We start from the raw sequence: 21,378 nt of genomic DNA, 5'->3' as shown, positions 1-21,378 counted from the left end.
CCAAATAAGGAATCACTCTTTTCAATTATTGTTTTTAAAGAGCATATAATTTACTGTATCATTTAAAACATGATGTAATATGAAATATTAATTCCACATATTTAATGACAAATCGAATTTAATATTTCATATTTTTAAAGATCAATTGTATCATTTCTACCAAACATTCTTATCTATCAAGACGTTAAAAAATATACCTATCATAATTCATATATGTATGTAACTAATTGTGCAATTATTTATTAACTAAAAAAACACGCATTATTAAAGAATCACACGATAAATAATTTTATAATATGTTAAGTCTTTGGGGTTCGTTCGTCTGAATTTAGATTAATTGATTGATAATAATCCGTTCGAATTGGATTCAAATTTAAACAATTATATATTTTTATCACACACATATATATATGTATATATTGATTCAAAATTAGAGATTTAAGCATTCTTGACTCCTCTTTCCAAATTCTAACACTAATAGATGATATCGACTGTATAACGCTGAGAGCGTGATTGGTATAAAGAAACGAAATTAAGTGAAAATGGAATGAATTTAGGAATGGAATAAGGATGAAAAAGGAATCATATTTGAATGGCATTCCTATGATTGGTATATAGAAGTTTGGCTTTTTCCAATTTCACCTCTTTTTAATGAAATATTCCATCCTTTATAATTTAGATTTCGTTAAATCTAACGGCTAAGGACTTACGTGGAATAAATTTAAGAGATGAGCGAGTGCCAAAGTATATTTGAAAGACGAGGAACTAAAGCGAGACCCTGTGTTGAGAAAGCAAATTTGATGCACGTGTATAATTTAAATTTTTATTATTTACTTAATTAAAAAAAGAGAATAAAAATAAAATGAATAGTTAATCGGAATCGATAAAATGAATTAGTTTTAAATATGCATAAATAGAAAAAATATCTTAATTTTAAAGAGATGTGCATTTGGTAAAATCAACTCCAGAATTCGACAGAATAAATTTGCATATCAAATATCGAATCAAAATATTTAAGTCGGTTCGACAATTAATTATTTTTTTATAAATTCAGTTAATATATGATTGATCAAATTTTATTTAAAAAGTATAAATTAAATATAAATTTTCCAATACATAATATAATATATATTTGGGTAGTCATTTAATTTGATTTATCAAACATTTAATCAAAAGTTAAAAGAAAATTGTGTTGAAGACTCGATCAAAAATTTAATAACTAATGATGTTTTAACTTATTAATCAAAATTAAAGATGAGGTCTTATAAATAAATTTGAGATCATAAATTCGAAATCATCGAATATGTGGATATTGATGTATGGATTGAATGAAATATATTTAAAAAAAAAATCAAAATTTAATACATTCAGTTTGTTGTAAAATTGATTTTAGGTCAAATTGTTAACATTTCTGTCGATCATAACAAGGTGTAAAGATGAACTTAAATCGTGTGGCCAAACATCCCCAATTTTGTCACACTAGAAACACACGTACCACACTGTTCTGCACACCTACCAAATTAAGTCTGCTTCTTCACTGTTCCATCTCCATAGAACAATTCCTTTGCTTCTGCACTTAATTGCCTCCGATTTCCCTTTCCGATCAACTCAACAAGATGTCTGACTATTTACCAGAAGAAGCGTTGATCAACATCCTCTCAAGGCTTCCACCCAAGTCTCTCATCAAGTTTAGGTGCGTGTCAAAATCATGGAATTCGCTCATCTCAACCCCCTACTTCATTTCCCTGCACGCCCAACAATCAGCTCTTTCCAATTCCCGCGCCGACCCAGTTACCGATTTCATCGTCAGACGCTATTCCAAGAACGAGAAAGCTGAAATTTATTCAGTACATAGCGACAGCGCCGAGTTCCTTGAGCAGAATTACGTCAGAATTGAAAACCCTTTTCGCCATATGACGCGGTTCTATTACAGGATTGTGGGCTCTTCCAACGGTGTGTTGTGCCTCTCTGATGATTTATTTGGGCATACTCATTCAATTTTCTTGTGGAATCCCGTAATCAGGCGGAAAGTCGTTCTGCCTCTACCTAAATCGACTTTTGAAAGCACTTGGCCGTGTATGTGTGTGCTCGGGTTTGGATTTGATGTGAAAAATGGTGATTTCAAGGTTGTGAGAGTGGCGTATGCCCAAGTAGATTATGGGTATTCTGTGCCGCCTAAGGTTGAGGTTTATGCTCTGAGTACGGGGAGTTGGCGTCGAGTTGGTGGGAAAATCCCGCGGAGTTGGATGGTGGATTATTTCTGGACTCAGGCATTTGTTAATGGAAATGTGCATTGGGTTGCTTACAGGAGTAAGGCACGGCAGGATGAAGTGGAGAACTTGATTATAGTGTTTGACATGAGCGAGGAGGTGTTTGAAGAATTGCCGCTTCCAGATATCTTAACAAATGAGCTGCCGTTTAATTTGAATGCAGCGGTTCTTGATCAGTCCCTTGCTATTTATCAGTGCGATGCGCGTTCCTGGAGTAAGAGCTGCTCCATTTGGGTGATGAAGAAATATGGGGACGTTGCGTCTTGGAGCAAACTCCTCCATATTAATGTGCAGGAAGGATTTGGAGCGATTCTTGGAGTCCGAAGTAATGGTGATATTCTGTTGACTGCCAGAAACGGAGGACTAGTTGCCTATAATCAGGATACAAAGGCAACCAAGGAGCTTGGGATTCTAGGCACAAAAGATTCCTTTTACATCTGCTCCCATGCTGAGTCCCTTGCTTTGCTAATCGAGGGTGAAGAAGCACGAGAACAGTCACCTAGCGAAAATGTCGGTCAGTGTGGTTTTTTAGGAGACAATGATGAAGATCCATACGAGCGTGTTACCAAGGGTGAGGTCCGGAAGCAGTCCAGTATGCTTCAGTATCTTACTGCTATGCTCGATGGCTGGTTCATGTAGTTCTCGTCTAAGTTGTAAAAATGTCGTATAAGTATATAAAAACATCGAGCTCGACTCTGTTAATCGTTTCTTGATCCAAATAATATCAAATTTTTGTATCTTATGGTTCGTGCAATGTCTCAATTACGCTCAAACGTTTTAAGTTCCATAAGGCACGATCGATATACGAGGGACAATCTGCGTAAGGTCCCAGCTATGAGAAGGATGATCACGAAATGCCTCTTTTTTCTCATGATTAGATCGTACATAACGAATGTTTCTATCTGATTATGCATCAGAATTTGGAATCCAAACGGTTTATCGCTTTATACTGACCCCAAGACCCCAATTCTCCATGCCACTATGTCGCAAGTGGGTCTAGAAGCTGAAACTTAATGATGATGGCTCTGTTGAGCAGTGTAAGGCCAAGCTTGTTGCTAAGGGGTTCAATCAAATTGAGGTGTTGACTATATTGATGTTTTTTGTGCCACGTGTTAGGTCATGCGTGTTGTTGACTGTTTAATTTTTATTCAATTGGTCTCTTTTCTCGTCTAAGCTTCGTCATTAGTCACTCAAGTTCTTAGGTGTTTAAGTTGCGCACATGATCGTCCGAACCCTAAGTCTCAAATCTCTCCGCCGCGTTTTTAGACAATTTTGGTTGGAAGGATCAAAATTGCCAAAAAATCAATACTTACAGGACCAAAATTGCCAGTCATGTAGTTACGGTTCCAATTTTGCCACCCCCATATTTATGGGACTAATTTTATAATTTTGCCTATTTTTAATAGATTGGTGTACTACCACAAAAATATATATTTTTTCCGTAATATCGATGTAATGCTAAAAAAAAAAAAAAGGGAGGGATTGTTATCATTTTTAATTTATAATTTCTGTTGTTTAATTGTTAAAAGTAAAATTAATTTATTAATCTAAAAGCTATAAATACTTTCTGCACATTATTAATAAAATTATAATTGAGTTGTTCTCCTACCACTCCAATTTTCTTTCCTTTTTCCTTTTATTTTTAGGGTAAATTATAACAATTTTCTCTTAGATTTGTCATAATTATGAATATCCCTTCATTGCTTAAAAAATTATAAATATCTCCTAATATTTGATGAAATTATGTAATACTTGGATGAAAGTATAACATTGTCAACTTTGCCCTTATTATATTTTTTTCTAAAAGATAAAAACTTATAAGAAAATCAAATGGGTTTGATGAAAAAATTTAAAAAATATAAAAAAATTATCCCCTTAATCCATAAAAAAATTAAAAAAATTATAATTTTTTAATCCACAAGGGCATTTTGGTCAGTTCACTGCACAAAATGGATGGAAACACGATGATATGGGTTAATTGTTAGACGGTCATTAAAATCAAGAGAATATTGGTATTTTTTCAAATAAAATGAGGGGTATTCATAATTATGCCAAACTTCATAAAAAGTCGTTGTAATTTATACTTATTTTTAAAATATTCTCAATATTAATCACAGTTAAATTTTTATGATTTTTTCTACAGTTTATTCCCACAATAAGTTACTATTACAAATAGTACCCCTTAATGCCAATGGTGATGAACTGGGTGGTCAGGCTATTCTTTATCATCATTCATTTATATATGATCATCTTAGTAGTTTTTGGATGGATCAAAAGTTTTCTCCACCAAATTCATTCAAGATTTTATTGGAAAATTCATATAATAATATAATTATCGCTTCTATAAAATCATAAAAAAGAGAGGCCCTCGTCCTCTACGTCTCAAAAAGTATTGTTCCCGTAAGTGGTTCAGAGGTTCTTTTAGTCCTACGATAGACTCCTCCATCCCTTTTACCCTTCTTTAAAGTCGAACTTCAAAAATCATTTGTATCTTTAAAATTAACTTAAGATTAGTCCCTCCAACGATTTTTCGACATTAATTTTCATTATATAACTTTCCTAAATTACCTTTCTTAGAATTTTACCTTAAATAATTTTGGTCTCTCACATTTTAATTTCAATTACAATTTAACCCCTCGCACACAAATCTACATGTAATAAATAATATTTTTGTCAAATGTCAGTAAATATATGTGCTCTTTAATTTAAGTTAATCAATTATTTAATTTATATTAGGTATGTTTTTTCACTATATATAAGTTCTCAAGTTAAAAGGAGTAAAAGTTATATGCTTATTTAATTTTAAATTGAATTTAATTTATTTACTGTATCTATATATAGAGCTCTCATTCACCAAAAGAAGTAATAAGAAATATGTATTTATTTATTTTTTAGTTAATAAAATATTTAAATTATTAACTATTTTTATATAACATTACAACACTTAATTTGTGCATCAAACATATTTTGTTAAAAGGTAATCTTGAACAAAACACATTACAACATATTTCTTTAAAATATTATTAAAACTAAATATATTTTTCTAATTAAGTTAAAGGTTAGTAGTGAAAAAAAATAAGTTACAAAAATAATATATAAACATGTTAAGGCTAAATATTTGTAAATAAATATGTTATAGAAACTAAATATATATTTTGACAAAACTATTAATTTTTTCCCCATGCAAAACTATACTTTGACAAATATAATTTCTTAAATGTAAAAGTATTTTACAAAAATATTAATCTATTTTTTCTCGCCGTACTTCTCCATGTTTAATACGATTTACATTTATAGTTTGTTTCTTTATAAATTTATTTTTTTCTCATCATCTTCTTTTTCATCTTATTTCTCCACATTTATTGTAATTTATAATTATAATTTATTTTTTTCTTAATTTTTTTCCTTCCCATTTCACGCCAAAATTCTTCTTATGTACTTGTAGGGATCGCATGAAACCACGATTAATTAATATTGAAAATAAAATTAATTTTAAAATTAAATTACTACTTGAATTTACATCACTTATTATAATTTAAAGGGGCACTCTCCTCTTTTGAGATTTAGTGTAATTGCAAATAGACTTTCTATGGTTTGAAAAATTACATTATATCCTCGAGATTGTTTCCGTCTAACAAATACATCAATATGTTAGTTAAAATTCGCTGAACTTATTGATATTAACAAAAACTGAATAAAAATTTATATGTACCCTCGATTGACTTATTGCAGATCAAATAAATATTTTCTGACTAAACTAACGTTATAACGGTAAAGATACATTTCCGCACATGTATTAACGTGTGAAAAAGTACAAGGGTAATTTGATCACAAAAATAGTATTTTACCTGCAATAATTCAATAATAAGTCAATTGAGTATAAATATAAATTTTTATCTGATTTGTTGTTAATACCATCTAAGATGATGAATTTTGAGTTATTTGTTATATAGAAACAAATTTCAGGAATACTAAATATTAATTTTTAAATTATAAAAAATCTATATATAATTACATTAAAATTCAAAGAGACAGTTTAGATATCCTTAAATTAGAATATCAAAGAGATTTTTTATCAAATTAATTATATTTCATAATTCATTAATCAACTGTCAGTGTCAAACTCAACTTGTTTTTGTCCTGGACTCTTAACGAGCAAAGTCTATTGGGTCTGATTAAAGCAAATGAAGCCCAATAGCAAAATGTTCAGACATGCCCTTAGGAGTTAGCAAACAACCCCTCACCCCCTTCTGACAGACTGAAAAGTGAAAATCCAAGCTCGTCGGCAGAATGAAAATTTCAGAGAGTAGGGTAAAAGAATGAAAGCGAAATAAGAGTGTTGTTGTTACCTGAATTTCTTGTGGGTTGTCAAACATGGGGTCTATGGGTGTTGGTGGGTGGATGGGCCCATTTCACGATAATATTCACGGAAGGCGTGACAAGAAGCGTAACAAAGAAACCAGGCCGTCCAGCTCCAGGGACTCCGCCGGAGGAGCTTCCACCGCCGCCTCCTACCGTTTTCCGCTCAGGCAAGCTGCTACTGCTGCCTCTCTTGCCTTAACTGGAGACACCATCGCCCAGCTCCGCCAGAGATGGGTCAGAAACAAAGACACTCTCTCCCGTTCTGAAGATTTCAAGGTAAGATAACATGCTCTCTCTCTCTTTCTGTCTCCCCTCTCCAGTGTGAATGAATGAGTTTCTTTGCAGCTCTAGAAACCTGAGCCTGTGGAAATGTGCTTGTATTCTTGTTTTCAGTTCTGGGATTTCTGGGGTTCTTTGATTTCTTCTTATATTTCTTCAACTCGCTTCGGGGTTTCTGGATGCTGAGAATTTCAATTTTTGATTGATTTTGTCCCCATGATTTGATAATCTGTCTGCAAATGACTGCTTCTCTTCTTCATTTTGAGACCATGTAGTTACTGAAAGGAACTAATTGTTGAGTTTATATATTTTGAGAATGAATAGTGAGTCCCAAATTGTGCATAATCAACGTAAAAACTCTACATTTCCAGCCCGGTTTTTACTTTTTTGTTGTTGAATTCCAACTGAAAATTCTCTTGATTCATCAATCTGCTCTTTTAACCCTTCTTGTCTTGATATAAACTTAGTGATGGTTCTATATGGTGCCGACAAATGAATGATTGAAGATAGTTCTCTAGCTCCAGCTTTTGGTTAAAAAGTCTTTTCTTGCTTTGAGGGTTAATTTTCTTGCAGCTAAGAGTCCAGTGTGCTAGATGGAGTTTCTAGTGACATGAGCTTGGAGTTTAGAGACAGTCAAATAAGCTGGAACCTATTCTTCTTCCTTAGAAAGTCTGTATTATGATTCTGAAAGTTCTTGCTCTTGGTGTGACAGACGAATCTTCTATATGCCTGTAATTGATACCGTACATTTGTTGAAAGCTCTGCCGAGTGTATTATTTCTGCAGATAGCTTGTTTATGATAGTCTCCTGTGCTTCCAATTAGCTTGCTAAACTTTGTTTTCCCCTATCTTGTTAGTATCCCGAGATGAACATAAGCTAATGAAGTTTACATCAGTAAAACTGGTAAAGAAAATTTGAGGATAGTAGATACATAATCTTCTCTGTCGATATATGTGCTGTACTTTATGAATTCTTTAGTAAATAGAGTAATAATATATTTTATTGTTCAAATAACACCAAACAAAATCCCCTATTTCTCATCATGAGGTATTGGCCACAAGATGATCACTGGAATTTTGAAACTTTTATTATAAACAGACCCTTAGTTAATATATGCTTCAAGCGTAATGCAAAAACGAAAACAGAAAATCCAAGATCTCCCTGTGTTGCCTAAAATAGTCATAGAGAAAGATTGTTTGAAGAAGGCAGCTTGCTTCTCAAAATATGTTTACTGAATCATTAGAAGACCTTAACCTGGAGTTTACCAAACAGATATCACACTCTTTTCATATATTCTTCGAGTTGAAAAGGCAAAAAGAGAATGAAGAATTATCTTCTGAAATTTTGCCGATTTCGAACAAACAGATTATGCCATTTTCAATTAGTTTGTTGTTCAACATATGAGGGTCTTACAGCGCCCAAGTGTATTCATTTGGAGGTGCACAGTGATTGGAATTTAATGAAGAAAAGTGGTCATCAAAGGCAAGATAGTACTTTGGGATATCATTAAGGTTCACTGCAATTAACATCCTAAGTACAAATTGTGAAATATAATTTAATTTAATGATTGATGATAAAGGACGGGTCCGACGGGATGTATGTGACCGGTAACCATTGATGCATCAGTAAAGTTGATAGAGTGAGATGGAACTTGAAGCATCTATATATCAATGTAATTGAATCAAGAGTTCACATGTCTTCCATTGTGTCTCTGAAAACAATCAATTTTAGTGCTATCTGGTCCTGTTGTTATGACATGTTTCCCTTCTTGCTTACCAGAAAGCCCACTTTTTCTTAAATATGTGGCACCAAAGTGTCAACCGCATCAACATTGAGCTAGGTACGGGTGGAATTTTTGGGATAAATGTCATCGCGAAGCATACTTGTAATTCAAATATTGAATGCAGAAATTTGTAGATCATCTGCACACTATATTACTTTCAGCAAATAATATTTGTTGGTTCATGTTCTAAGTAAATAAAGATAAACACTTAGATAGATGAACAAGCCTGTGTAGTCTGCCTCAATGTGTATGCAGGTGTGTGTAGCTCCATGTTGCTGGACTCAATATCCAAAATTTAATGTCATGTTTGGAATACACACAATTTTGCAGTCTATTATTTTGAGTAGGAACATTTGTATTGAACTATCATTTTAATTGCTTGCTCAAGCACATTGGTTTAATATGTCCAAAAATTCCTCCCTGTAGGATACTGCAAGCTCACTGTTGTGTGAACATGACTGGATCCGATCCCTTCGGATGGCATCGTATGGATTTTTGCTCTACGGTCCTGGTTCATATGCATGGTACCAGTTCCTTGATCATTGCATGCCAAAGCAAAATGTTCAGAACCTCATGATGAAGGTATCTTAAGACTCGGGCTTTCTTGAAGCAACAGATCCTTGAAGTCTTTAATGTTTTCTTCCAACTCCCACGTTTTGCAGGTTTTGTTAAATCAAGTTGTACTAGGTCCTGCTGTAATTGCTGTTGTTTTCGCATGGAATAATTTATGGCAAGGGAAACTTGCTGAGCTTCCTAATAAATACAAGAAAGACGCCCTCCCTACTCTGTGTACCGGTAATTTCCCTATTGTGGCTCTGGTGCCATTTACTTCCAATTTCAATTGGATTCCGTTGATCACTATATATTTCCATACAGGGTTCAGATTTTGGGTACCAGTCAGCATAGTAAATTTCTGGTGTGTTCCGATTTTTGGATGTATTTCTTTAAAATCGTTTCTTCTTTCATGCACTTTGCTTTCGTTTGTTCTCCCATGATCTGAATCGGTCGACTTTCGACATAATTTGCTATTTGCAACATACAGGATCATCCCTCTTCAAGCCCGCGTTGCTTTCATGTCCATGGGATCTATTTTCTGGAACTTTGTCTTGTCCTCGACCATGAGCAGGTGACTTATGCCGCAAACCAAGTGATCCAATGCTTGAAGATCACATCAAATTTCCTCTCCCAAAACATCATTGAAAACTATGTTTACACACTTGGAACGTTGTATCCGAGGCCCGAAATCCGATCAGCCGTTTCACTCAAGAGAAAGAAAGATCTGTGCCTGGAATCCAGTTTCCACCTTCTCAATACTCAAAAGCAGCATGTCATCTGTGAATTACGCTGTTCACTACAATGCAGGCTTAGTCTTTTGGTGTAAGCTGCTGAACATGAGATCTAAATTTCTCTTACTTGCATGTCTCAAGTTGTATTTTCTTGCTCATTTTTCACAATATCAAGGCATGTCCCATCCATGATTCCGACATGGTAAATACCATTTTCTTATCGAATTTTGCATTTCGAAAATATGGTCTACACATCTTTTCCTTTTCAGCTGAAGTTTATATGTGTTCGAATATGTTCAATGATACGAATAAATCCGTTAAAGAGAAGTGATGTGTTTGGAGGGACTTTTGCACCCAAAAATCAATGTTGTTTTAGCCTAACGGTTCTATAAACAAGTCTGGATTATGGGTTTAAGTGATGTGTGGGTATTTGTCTTTAATTTTATTGTAATTTATTTATTTTTTATTATATTATTGACCCGGTGTATTGTGCGGTTTATTGGGTATTAATATAATCATTGAAATGTTTGGGTCAAAACTCTAAAATAAAATTAGAGTGAATTATAATGAGTTTCGATGAGATTTTGTGTAATTATGAATACATTCTTGTTGTTTAAAAAATTATAAATATTTTTTTGATGTTTGATGGAATCATGTAATTCTTGTATGGGAGTTTGATATTATCAGTTTTGTCCTTTTTATATTTTTTTAATAATAAAGTAAAATTTTGTAAACAAATTGCACGAGGTGTATGGAAAAATTTGAAAAATTATAAAATTTTTGTCCATATAATCCATAAAAAAAAGTATAAAGTTTTTAAAAATATGTAAAATTATAATTTATAATTTACAAGGGTATTTTGATCAACTTATTATAAAAATAGATGAAAATCTAACGACGACTAATGGGTTAATTGTTGGATGGTTGTTATAATTAATGTCGTATTAATAATTTTTCAAACACTAAGAGGATATCTGTAATTATACCACATTTTAGAAGAGTTCATTGTCATTCAACCATAAGATTATAAAAATTATAACATAAGATATTAGTAATGATTATTTTATAATTAAGAGGATCAAAATTAAAAGAATATAAAAATTTTAAAAATAAATTGGGAATTCTTTACTTTTCGTTTATATAATTACTAGTTATCATGGCACGCCATCCCTGCGTGCATATAATAAATAATATTGTACGTTTTAAAATATATTATGAATAAAAATATATATATAAATCGATACATCATATTTTAAAAAAGAAAAGAAAGAAAGATAGAAAACAACAAAGAAAAAAAATCAATTTAAGAGTATTATTGACATAATAATAAAATTAATATTACGGTGTTTTAATCGTCATTTATAAGAGAAAAATATATTTTTCTATATATAGTATAGATATACGAGTCATAGCTTGTAATATCTTACTTTTTCGATCTTATGGAAAAAAAAAAAAAAAAAAAAACAAGAAAACAAAAACGAAAAAGGCGAGACTCTCGACGTGGCCTCATCTCAATCGTGCTGCAAAACCTCTCATTCTATCCACAAAAGAACACTCCTCAAAATGTCATTCGTCAGCCACCCAAGAACCGAGAAAATAACAAGGAAAGCAAAATCCTCAGCCCCTGTAAACCTTCCCAGTTTGTTTGCTGAATTTCTATGACATAAAGCAATAACATCGTCGAACTTTTATGGGGTTTCTCATCATTCCCTGAAAATCTGAGAACAAGTGCACAATGAGTGCACTGTGTGTACACACCCATGCCCTTAAGACAACATACCCCTCATCCATTCAAGATCACTCCTCTGAGCATTCCAGTTCTTCCTATGCCACCCTCTCTCTGGTATTGAGGTTTTTCTTTGACTTTACCTGGTGAATGATTGCAACTGGTTTATCATTTATGTTGTAATCTTGTTGTATTCTTGGCTGTTTGCAAGAATCCCATTTCAAAGAGGAGCACATTTCTCAGAGGTCAGTTTCATAGTAAACACTTCCTCAGATTCAATCCGGCCCGTCGACCGAAGAATTATGCAGGTAATTCTTGTTTGGTATGAATTTTTTTTATTTTATAGTATGGTTTCATGATTCTTGTCTGTTTTCATTCATATAAAGAATCCAAGTTTGAGTTGCTGGGGAGATGTTATACCATATTGTTGAGTGATGTTCATGTGTAGTTTAACCGGGTGTTAAGTGTTTCTTGGTGGGACAAGAGTCTATCCTTTCGATGTATTCTTGTTTAGGATGAGTTTGATGTAATTTATTTGTAAGATGAGATAATGGTAGTAATGGTGGCAATGGTGTTTGATGATTGAAGGCAATGTGTTTTCGCCAAAGTGCGTGTTGCCACTGACGGAGGAGAACGTTGAGAAGGTGTTGGATGAAGTAAGGCCAGGGCTGATGGCTGATGGGGGCAATGTGGCTCTGCATGAGATTGATGGTCTTGTTGTAGTACTAAAGCTCCAAGGTGCTTGTGGGTCGTGCCCAAGTTCAACGATGACGCTCAAAATGGGGATTGAAACTCGTCTCCGGGATAAGATCCCTGAAATTGAAGCAGTGGAGCAGATTCTTGACACAGAAACCGGCCTTGAGTTGAATGAAGAAAATATAGAGAAGGTAACAGAAGAAATTCTATTCTCCGGTAGGCATAATATACTATTCATGTGCTTAAATTTACACTTTAGGGTGTCTTAATGTTGAAGAAAATAAAAGAGCGCCTCCCCTTAATGTAAACGGTTCATAATGCATGAGCGCTTATGCTTAGGCAGCCTACTAATTCATTCTGCCACTTACTGGATTGTTCTATTGTTAGTACTGTATAGCTGTAGAGCCTGTTATACATGTCTTTCTTCACAAAGCATTGTGAGAGGACGACAATTTAGGACCATATGTTCTGAGTCTAACTTATGGATTTTGAATTTGAGTAGTTGGGAATTTGTTGCTCACATATTCAGCAGCAAAGCATTATGTTATACTTGAATTAGTCGGAGCTATTAGTTTGAAACTTGACTCTAATTGCCGGCTACTGAAATATCACTGTCCCTCTTCAGAGTTTAATTTTCCATCCACAAACATATGCTCTCTGCTACACAAACTATCTCACCCTTGCGAAAACTCTGCTGCCCATTTCAGCAAACAGGGTATGCAACCCATACCAACAGTGGCCTCCTCATCGATGCATGATCACGTTTTGAGGATACAGCGTGTAACTATATTAATTGACAGAAGTAGGCAATCCATTGGCCTCTAAAGTTATCAAAAACTTGTCAAAAACAAATACTTGATGCTAGGTTGATCATGAATCCGGAGATCTGGGGTCTGCGTTTCATTTTTACAGCGTTTCACCCCATCTTGTAAACTGTGAATGTTATAACTAGAATTGCAACTGCACCCTAGCATAAGGAACATGAGCTTTTACTTATTGCAGGTTCTATCTGAGATTAGGCCTTACCTTTCCGGCACCGGTGGTGGAGAACTGGAGCTCGTTCAGATTGACGACTATGTCGTAAAAGTTAGACTTAGCGGACCTGCAGCAGGAGTGATGACTGTCCGCGTAGCTCTCACGCAAAAGTTGAGAGAAAAGATACCAGCCATTGCAGCTGTTCAGTTGATAGAGTGAAATATTTTGTAAGAGAACAAATTACACTGATTACTGGACTCAATATCTCCCAGAAATTCTGAAAATTCTTTGAAAAAAGCTCTACATTAGTTGAAGTGACTTGAAGGAGATGAACTCCATTGCATCATGCCAAACCATATTCTTTCTCAAGTTGCACTGTAAAAATTTTCCTAGATTGATACTTTTACTGAAAAAGTTTTGAAATGCTCTCTTTTTAACCTTGTAAATTGTAATCCACAACTTTACGTTATGGGTTGTAGCCTATAGGCATTGGGTTTTGAAACCTTATTGCATCTCTACTCCATTTAATATGCACACGTTACGTGTATAAAACTGATATTATGTATTTTATTTAGAAAAATATTTTATATTTAATGAAGTACAAGCGATTCGCTAGCCATTATGACTACTAATGGCTCAATTATGGGTCAAATGTCACTTAAATTGACGCAAGACAACTAAATTAAGAGGGCGTTTCGATGAGTTATAAGCGCTTTAAAACAAATGTCTTATATTCTTTTTTTGAAATTTAAACTTATAAGATCCAAAAATAAAATGATAAGCGCTTACAAGTTCTTTACAAAAATATAATAGCTCCCGTACCAGCTTACTTTTAAGATCTTGACTAGTTCAATCTTCTTTAATTAATTAGGAATTTGTCATTATTCGTATCTTATAAGCGGTATGATCTTACTTTTATTCAAATACTTTTAACAGTTTATTTTTAAAATAAGATTTGAAATCTTATAAATTTCAAAAATATTTTATAATATCTATGTGCTTATGAGACATTTAAAATAAGTTTAGCCCACCACCCTCTAAATTAACTACCTAAAAGTAGATTCAAAAGTTTGTAGGGAAGGTATAATTATTTTTAGTACAAGTTTATCTCATTACACCACTTGCATCATTTACTATTACAATTAGTTCACATCCGACATGTATTAGTACAATATATGTATTTTTAGCCCTCTCGTTACTTTTTTCACACCACAAATTTTGATATTATCTTAATGATTCTTTTACAACCAAAGGATCAGTCCTTAAATAAAGGTCAACATCCACATTTTTGTGCATGAAGCTGTCAAAACTGTCCTAACCAAATTAAATCGAACCAATTTTATAATTTATTTTTTAAATCACAATTCTAAATTTAAAGTACAATCACGTCGTACCATTGGTTTGATTTCAATTTAGAGTTTAAAAAAATTCCAGAAAATCGAACCGCACAGCTAAATGTATAATTAATTTTTTTAATTATATATAATAATTTGACAAAAGAATTAATTTTTTAGAAGAACTATATATGAATTTTCAAAGATATATATTAGAAAGCCCGCTTTTGTAAAATTTATATTTGGGCTTTATACAGAAAAAAATATGCTTAATGCTTTAAGCTCATTCAAATTTTAAGCTCATTTGATGATTGTCTCAATTTTTCATTTATTTTTCTCTTCTATTTTCTTTCTCCCCCTTTTCCTCTTCTCTCTTTCCGTTCTTACCGTCTTCTATCTCTTATATGTGTTTCTACTTTTATCTTTATTCTCTCTCAATCTATATTTTTAATATTTATTTGAATTTTAATGATTTGGTCATTCTCATCAATTAGAAGGATCAAGTTATTGTGAAACCTCAACGCGCACATACGACTAATGGTTAAGTTGTGGTCATGTAGGATGACTTTCATATGATGAAGAAAGTCGGGTCGATGCCTATTGTCTACATATTCTCAATTGCATGGTCTAGAATATTTCCTAGTACTAATTGTCAAATATTGATTAAGGATGCAATTAAAATTTGATATGCTTTTTTAATAATATATTTAATATTTCAATAAACGACTACTGACCTATGTTGGATTAAGTGTTTTCTTGTTTGATTACTATATATTTTCTAATATTTTATAATCTATTTAAAGTTAAGAATAGGGTCGATGGTTTGTGGTGCATAATGTTGTTCTTTCTTGGTTACTACATATAAATATTTGTTTCATTTTTCTATTTTTATTAGTTTTAATGTCTTATTTTTGTTATAAGTATTAAAACCGTTAAACTGATCGCATTTCAACAAAACCGCACATTTGATTTTGGTTTTAAAAGTGGCAGCTTAAAAGATTATTTTATAAAACTCCCAATTGCAATTCGATCAAAAATAGCTTTAAAAAAATTGATACGCACTCTGAGTGCCCCTACTTTTTCTGTTAGAAAAAGAATTAATTTAACAATTTTATAAATTTAATAAAGTAAAATTAGAAAATTAAACATAAATTGACCATTTTACGTTTTAAAAAGTCAAAAATCGGCCACCATAAAATTGTCGAGAGAACCAATATGAGACTAAAATTAAAGTTTAGGATGCTAATGTTAAAAAAAATAAATTTTAAAAATTCAAATAATTTTAAATACAAATTTAAGGGACGAAATAAATTGTTCTGCTTAATAAAAATTGTTTAAGAATATATTTTATTTTTTTCTTTTATTAATTAAATAAATATAATAAAAAATTAAATTGGTGACGCCTAATTGAGTGTGCTCCGGTTTATGGGAGAAGAACCCTCCACATGAATTCAAGAATGCAGACAAGAAAATACAAACTAATTTGACGGTTTAAATCCACAAATCTAACACAAAATGCCAAAATCCCAAAGAAAAAAATCTAGGACAAATAAAATGAGTGGGCAGACCAATCAATTATCGAAAAAGGGCCACGTAACTGTTTCCAAACCACATCCATTCCCTCTAAATTACTCCCTCCCCTCCAAACCCCCCCATCATTCTTCCTCGTTTTTCAAAATCAACTTCTCCACTGAGGTATGTATGTCTTTCATTCCTCAAACAAGAGAAAGTATTTGATTTTGTTGATTATGTTCAGAATTTGTTGGGTTTCCTTTTAGTAATTGGCATCGCTCTTGTTCTTGGCTTGGTTCTGTTGCTGAATCTCTGAGCTGACAATTTTGATTCCCTTGTAGCCCACATATTCTTGGTGGGTTTTGAGTGATTTGATGAAAAGTTTTTGATTGAGATTGATATGTATGAGCTTTTCATGGGTTCTTTGTGTTTGCTTGTAGCCCACATCTTCTTGGTGGGTTATGAGAGGTTTGATGAAAAGCTTTTGATTAAGGTAGAAATGATGATTGATAGTGTTTGCTCTTTTTGGGTTTTAAGATGGCTGTAGATTGAGTAATTTAGATGCTAAAATTGTTGATTCTGTAATTGGTTGAGTCCATTTGCTTTGTTTTTGGTTTTTCTCCCTCGTAGTTCTTGACAAATATGAATTTCATGTTCTAAGTTATAATTCAAGTCTTGAACTGTTGGCCCATTAGTTTCACTGGTGATGTGAAAATGGGTGTTGTATATTCCAGCCAAGATCGTCGACCTTGGAATGAAAATACCTTTTAATGAGGTGATAGAATTGGTTCTTGGTTTTGGTATGTTTTAACATGGAGAATTGCCTGATGAATTTTAATTTCAAAATTTTTTCCTTTTTGTGACTCAAAATCTCCATAATGTTGTTAACTGTTTGAACTGTGATGCCTTATCCGAGTTCATTACTAAATTTGTTTGCTGAACTGCAGAGGAAAAGAGATGGCAGCTTCATCGGCATGTGTTGTGGGAAATGGCATATCTGCAGGTAATACGAAAAGAGGTTTGAGGAAGGAAATTTTTGGCAGGCGGTTAATCCAATCCTCACGCATTCCCTCGTCTAGTACATCTAAAGTAGTTAGTGTAAGAGCATCTCTGGATGAAAGGACAAATGAAGGCCGAAGAGGCTTTCTGAAATTGTTGCTTGGCAATGCTGGAGTTGCTGTTCCTGCATTACTAAGCAATGGGAAAGCTATTGCAGATGACCAAGGTGTTTCTAACTCAAGGATGTCTTATTCTAGATTTTTGGAGTATCTAGATAAGGATAGAATAAAAAAAGTTGATTTGTTTGAAAATGGTACCATAGCCATTGTTGAGGCTCTCTCTCCAGAGTTGGGTAATCGAGTGCAGAGAGTACGCGTACAACTTCCAGGTCTCAGCCAGGAGCTTCTGCAGAAGTTTAGGGAGAAGAACATTGACTTTGCTGCCCACAATGCTCAAGAGGACTCTGGTTCTCTTTTGTTTAACTTAATTGGGAATTTGGCTTTCCCTTTAATTTTAATTGGTGGTCTATTCCTTCTCTCAAGACGGTCCTCTGGTGGAATGGGTGGGCCTGGGGGACCTGGTTTTCCACTAACCTTTGGTCAATCGAAGGCCAAATTCCAGATGGAACCAAACACTGGGGTAACCTTCGATGATGTTGCTGGAGTAGATGAAGCCAAGCAAGATTTTATGGAGGTGGTGGAATTCTTGAAGAAGCCTGAGAGGTTTACTGCTGTGGGTGCTCGTATTCCTAAGGGAGTTCTTCTTGTTGGTCCGCCAGGTACTGGAAAGACCTTGCTAGCCAAGGCTATTGCTGGTGAAGCCGGTGTTCCTTTTTTCTCGATTTCAGGTTCTGAGTTTGTTGAGATGTTTGTTGGAGTTGGGGCTTCACGGGTCCGTGATCTTTTCAAGAAGGCGAAGGAAAATGCTCCCTGCATTGTCTTTGTTGATGAAATTGATGCTGTTGGGCGTCAAAGAGGAACTGGTATTGGTGGAGGAAATGATGAAAGGGAGCAGACCCTGAACCAGCTCTTGACAGAAATGGATGGTTTTGAAGGAAATACCGGTATAATTGTAATTGCAGCAACTAACCGTGCAGATATTCTTGACTCTGCCTTGTTGAGACCTGGAAGGTTTGATAGACAGGTAAATAAATTACATGTCGTGTTTTCAGTATATAATATCCAAAACAAGGAATGTGTATTAAATTTGATTCATTATGCAGGTCACAGTTGATGTCCCAGACATTCGTGGAAGAACTGAAATCCTAAAAGTTCATGCAGGCAATAAAAAGTTCGACTCAGATGTATCACTTGAAGTGATAGCCATGAGGACACCTGGTTTTAGTGGAGCAGATCTTGCTAATCTCTTAAATGAGGCGGCTATTCTGGCTGGTCGACGTGGCAAGACAGCAATCTCATCCAAAGAAATTGATGATTCGATCGATAGAATAGTTGCTGGAATGGAAGGAACAGTTATGACTGATGGCAAGAGCAAAAGTCTTGTAGCATACCATGAAGTAGGCCATGCCATTTGTGGGTAAGTACCAGTATAAACTACTTAGTTCTAAATAGACAGCTGAAGTTGGTCATCTACGGATTTATGGTAACAAGAGTACTCTTTGTTGTGCTTATAGACTGAACTCATTGCTGTGCTTAAACCTGAAAGTTGGATCTGGTTCGATGGTTCATTCTTGCAAATTTCTTGAGTTTTCTTGAACTGTATGGCATTCTACCATCACAAACTGGCATGACCTTTGGCTCCTTTAATTACAGTTATCGAACTGCCTCGTTTTGAAGAATCAAATTGGGCTAGTCTATATGCATTTCAATATATGCTCCTTCATTCTCTGCAAAAACTTGCATAACCTGCATGCTTGAACTTACTGAGTTATAACCGACTGAGCTGAACTATTTGTTTATGTCAGAACAGTTTAGTGTCTGGAATTAAAAGAATAAATTAGAACATATTAAGTGTGTTTTGGGCAAGCATTAATGAATGACTCTGAGGATACTTCAAGTGTAGTAATCATCTGTTCTGCTTTTTAAGATGTTGCAGAATAATTTGCTTGTTTTTTCCCTTTGGCAAAGTGTTCTTCTCGATTTTACTATGTGATATCACTCATGTTTCCGCAGCAGTAAATATTCTTTTGCTGCTACCATGTCTTTTTGTTGTTCTATCTATTTGTGGATCTTTATATAGCTTAGTGTATGGAGCCGTTATCGTTGCTGATTCTTTCCATGCAGAACTCTAACTCCAGGGCATGATGCTGTGCAAAAGGTCACCTTAGTACCCCGTGGTCAAGCACGTGGTTTGACCTGGTTCATCCCCTCAGATGATCCAACCTTGATATCCAAGCAGCAACTTTTTGCTAGAATTGTTGGTGGGCTTGGTGGAAGAGCTGCGGAGGAGGTTATATTTGGGGAACCGGAGGTCACAACTGGTGCAGCTGGTGATTTACAGCAGATCACCGGCTTAGCCAAGCAGGTATACATCCTTATATTACGTCCTAGTCCGTTACATGCATCATCATCAACAAGGGTTAGTTACACTGATCTTCCCGGAGCGTCAGTGTAATTAGTAACTATATTCCCTCCTCCTGAAATTACCAAACCTCCCTTCAAGATATACCAGAGCTTTCTCAAAATAAGTAGAATATATCAAACAACTAACGTAGGCCAACTTGGGCCGACTTTTCCCTTTTGAAACATGGTCTTACTTGTTTCTTGCAACTTTTGATGTATTCATTTAGTGTTACTTGCCATTATTACTCAATCGTCGTGTCTCCTCTCCAGATGGTTGTCACATTCGGCATGTCTGAGATAGGTCCATGGTCACTCATGGACTCATCTGCTCAAAGTGGTGATGTGATCATGAGAATGATGGCAAGAAATTCAATGTCCGAAAAGCTAGCTGAAGATATCGACGCTGCAGTCAAGAGGATTTCTGATAGTGCATACGAGATTGCTCTGAGCCATATTCGGAACAACCGTGAAGCTATGGACAAGATCGTGGACGTCCTTCTTGAGAAGGAGACGATGACAGGAGATGAATTCAGAGCAATCCTGTCAGAATTTGTCGAAATCCCAGCTGAAAATAGAGTTCCTCCTACTCCAGCTCCGGTAGCCGTATAATAGCATATATACAGACATTGAGATGACTTTAAACTTGACATATAGCTTCAATTTATTCGATGTACGATGTCATTGTCTACTTTTGAACCAATTCCTAGTCCCACATGTATAGTAGTACAAGCGAAAAGAGGCCATTGTTTGCCTTTCATATGTTTTTCGTCTTGCCTTTATTGGGAATTTGCCTTTTGAACATTATATAAGCAACCACATAGTGAATGCAGTACAGAGTTTGGACATGTTTTTATGTTGGGAATGTTTTTCATCTTTGATTGACCAAACTGCTACATGAATATGTCCCAGCAAAGATAATCTTAATTACAATTTAGGTTTAATTACACTTAAATCTTCTCTAAAAATATAAAATTATATTTTTTTCTTAAAAGAGTTCAAAATTATACTTACATTTTTTCGAAAATTTTTCATTTACAATTGATCTCTTTTCGTTAGAATTTGGATGAAAAATACCGATTTGGTATAAAAAATTTACACAAATTTTTAATTTTAAATGTCGTTTAACATTCACATGTAATAGTTTTGTACTTGCAGTTGAAAAATTATAACAATTTCCATATGTATATATATTGTATTTATCCCTTTATAAATACAAAATTATACATGAAAATGTTACATAGGGATAGAAGTAAGAATTTATATAATTTATTTTGCTAACGTCAGCGTTCATTCAAATTCTAATGGAAAAAAAAGGCAAGTGTAAACCAAAATTCAATTTGGGTGTAAATATAGTCGCAAACTTTATTTGGGAAAAAATATAATTTTTTATTTTTAAACAAGATTTAAGTGTAGTTAAACCTACAGTGTGATGATATCTTGCATTTGATAAAAAATTGCATCATCGTTCCTTTAGACACGATTTAGAGGGACATATCTGATAAAAGAACTTAAAAAAGAAGAAGAAAAAAATAAGTCAGATAATTTTGTATTAAAAATCAGAAATACATCATAACATTACAAAATATAACTCAAAATGATAAATTTAAGAATTTAAAATATTCTAAATTGTAAGA

The 21,378-nt window shown here is 33.9% G+C and overlaps 4 protein-coding genes across 5 annotated transcripts; all 4 read left to right on the top strand.

Annotated features, from left to right (window-relative positions):
* The first annotated feature begins 1,444 nt into the window (after positions 1–1,444).
* Positions 1,445–3,012, top strand: LOC105165606 (F-box/kelch-repeat protein At3g23880). The gene has a single exon (XM_011084671.3). It carries the CDS (start codon positions 1,617–1,619, stop codon positions 2,907–2,909), a length of 1,293 nt encoding a protein of 430 aa, XP_011082973.1. The 5' UTR covers positions 1,445–1,616; the 3' UTR covers positions 2,910–3,012.
* A 3,456-nt stretch (positions 3,013–6,468) lies between these two features.
* On the top strand, positions 6,469–10,221 carry LOC105165607 (Peroxisomal membrane 22 kDa (Mpv17/PMP22) family protein). 2 transcript variants are annotated; one of them, XM_011084672.3, is made up of 5 exons: positions 6,472–6,908; positions 9,121–9,276; positions 9,357–9,489; positions 9,571–9,610; positions 9,737–10,221. In XM_011084672.3, the coding sequence occupies exons 1-5, from the start codon at positions 6,645–6,647 to the stop codon at positions 9,822–9,824; spliced, it is 681 nt and encodes a 226-aa protein (XP_011082974.1). In that variant the 5' UTR covers positions 6,472–6,644; the 3' UTR covers positions 9,825–10,221. The 2 variants fall into 2 exon arrangements, with proteins under 2 accessions (XP_020549925.1, XP_011082974.1); XM_020694266.2 differs by lacking the exon at positions 9,571–9,610 and having other exon boundaries at positions 6,469–6,908.
* Positions 10,222–11,532: 1,311 nt separating this feature from the next.
* On the top strand, positions 11,533–13,691 carry NFU3 (NFU domain protein 3). Its single transcript, XM_011084673.3, has 4 exons — positions 11,533–11,823; positions 11,918–12,014; positions 12,295–12,593; positions 13,405–13,691. Exons 1-4 carry the CDS (start codon positions 11,716–11,718, stop codon positions 13,594–13,596), a joined length of 696 nt encoding a protein of 231 aa, XP_011082975.1. The 5' UTR covers positions 11,533–11,715; the 3' UTR covers positions 13,597–13,691.
* A 2,558-nt stretch (positions 13,692–16,249) lies between these two features.
* Positions 16,250–20,589, top strand: VAR2 (FtsH extracellular protease family). Its single transcript, XM_011084674.3, has 5 exons — positions 16,250–16,406; positions 17,171–18,365; positions 18,445–18,758; positions 19,466–19,706; positions 20,015–20,589. The coding sequence occupies exons 2-5, from the start codon at positions 17,181–17,183 to the stop codon at positions 20,351–20,353; spliced, it is 2,079 nt and encodes a 692-aa protein (XP_011082976.1). The 5' UTR covers positions 16,250–16,406; positions 17,171–17,180; the 3' UTR covers positions 20,354–20,589.
* The last annotated feature ends 789 nt before the right edge of the window (positions 20,590–21,378 follow it).

This window comes from Sesamum indicum, linkage group LG12 (assembly GCF_026168435.1).
Source record: "Sesamum indicum cultivar Baizhima isolate 11 linkage group LG12, ASM2616843v1, whole genome shotgun sequence".
NCBI classification, from domain to species: Eukaryota; Viridiplantae; Streptophyta; class Magnoliopsida; order Lamiales; family Pedaliaceae; genus Sesamum; species Sesamum indicum.
The sequence above is the reverse complement of the archived record's forward strand: the minus strand, read 5'-3'. Positions and strand labels throughout refer to the sequence as shown.

Excerpts from the sequence above, each read along its gene's own strand:
- LOC105165606 (XM_011084671.3), top strand. The coding sequence starts at position 1,617 with ATGTCTGACTATTTACCAGAAGAAGCGTTGATCAACATCCTCTCAAGG.
- LOC105165607 (XM_011084672.3), top strand. The coding sequence starts at position 6,645 with ATGGGGTCTATGGGTGTTGGTGGGTGGATGGGCCCATTTCACGATAAT. Across the intron at positions 9,277-9,356 it reads TTCAGAACCTCATGATGAAG|GTTTTGTTAAATCAAGTTGT; the intron begins GTATCTTAAGAC and ends CACGTTTTGCAG. Across the intron at positions 9,490-9,570 it reads CCTCCCTACTCTGTGTACCG|GGTTCAGATTTTGGGTACCA; the intron begins GTAATTTCCCTA and ends ATTTCCATACAG.
- NFU3 (XM_011084673.3), top strand. The coding sequence starts at position 11,716 with ATGAGTGCACTGTGTGTACACACCCATGCCCTTAAGACAACATACCCC. Across the intron at positions 11,824-11,917 it reads CCTATGCCACCCTCTCTCTG|AATCCCATTTCAAAGAGGAG; the intron begins GTATTGAGGTTT and ends GCTGTTTGCAAG. Across the intron at positions 12,594-13,404 it reads ATGAAGAAAATATAGAGAAG|GTTCTATCTGAGATTAGGCC; the intron begins GTAACAGAAGAA and ends TACTTATTGCAG.
- VAR2 (XM_011084674.3), top strand. The coding sequence starts at position 17,181 with ATGGCAGCTTCATCGGCATGTGTTGTGGGAAATGGCATATCTGCAGGT. Across the intron at positions 18,759-19,465 it reads GTAGGCCATGCCATTTGTGG|AACTCTAACTCCAGGGCATG; the intron begins GTAAGTACCAGT and ends CTTTCCATGCAG. Across the intron at positions 19,707-20,014 it reads TCACCGGCTTAGCCAAGCAG|ATGGTTGTCACATTCGGCAT; the intron begins GTATACATCCTT and ends TCTCCTCTCCAG.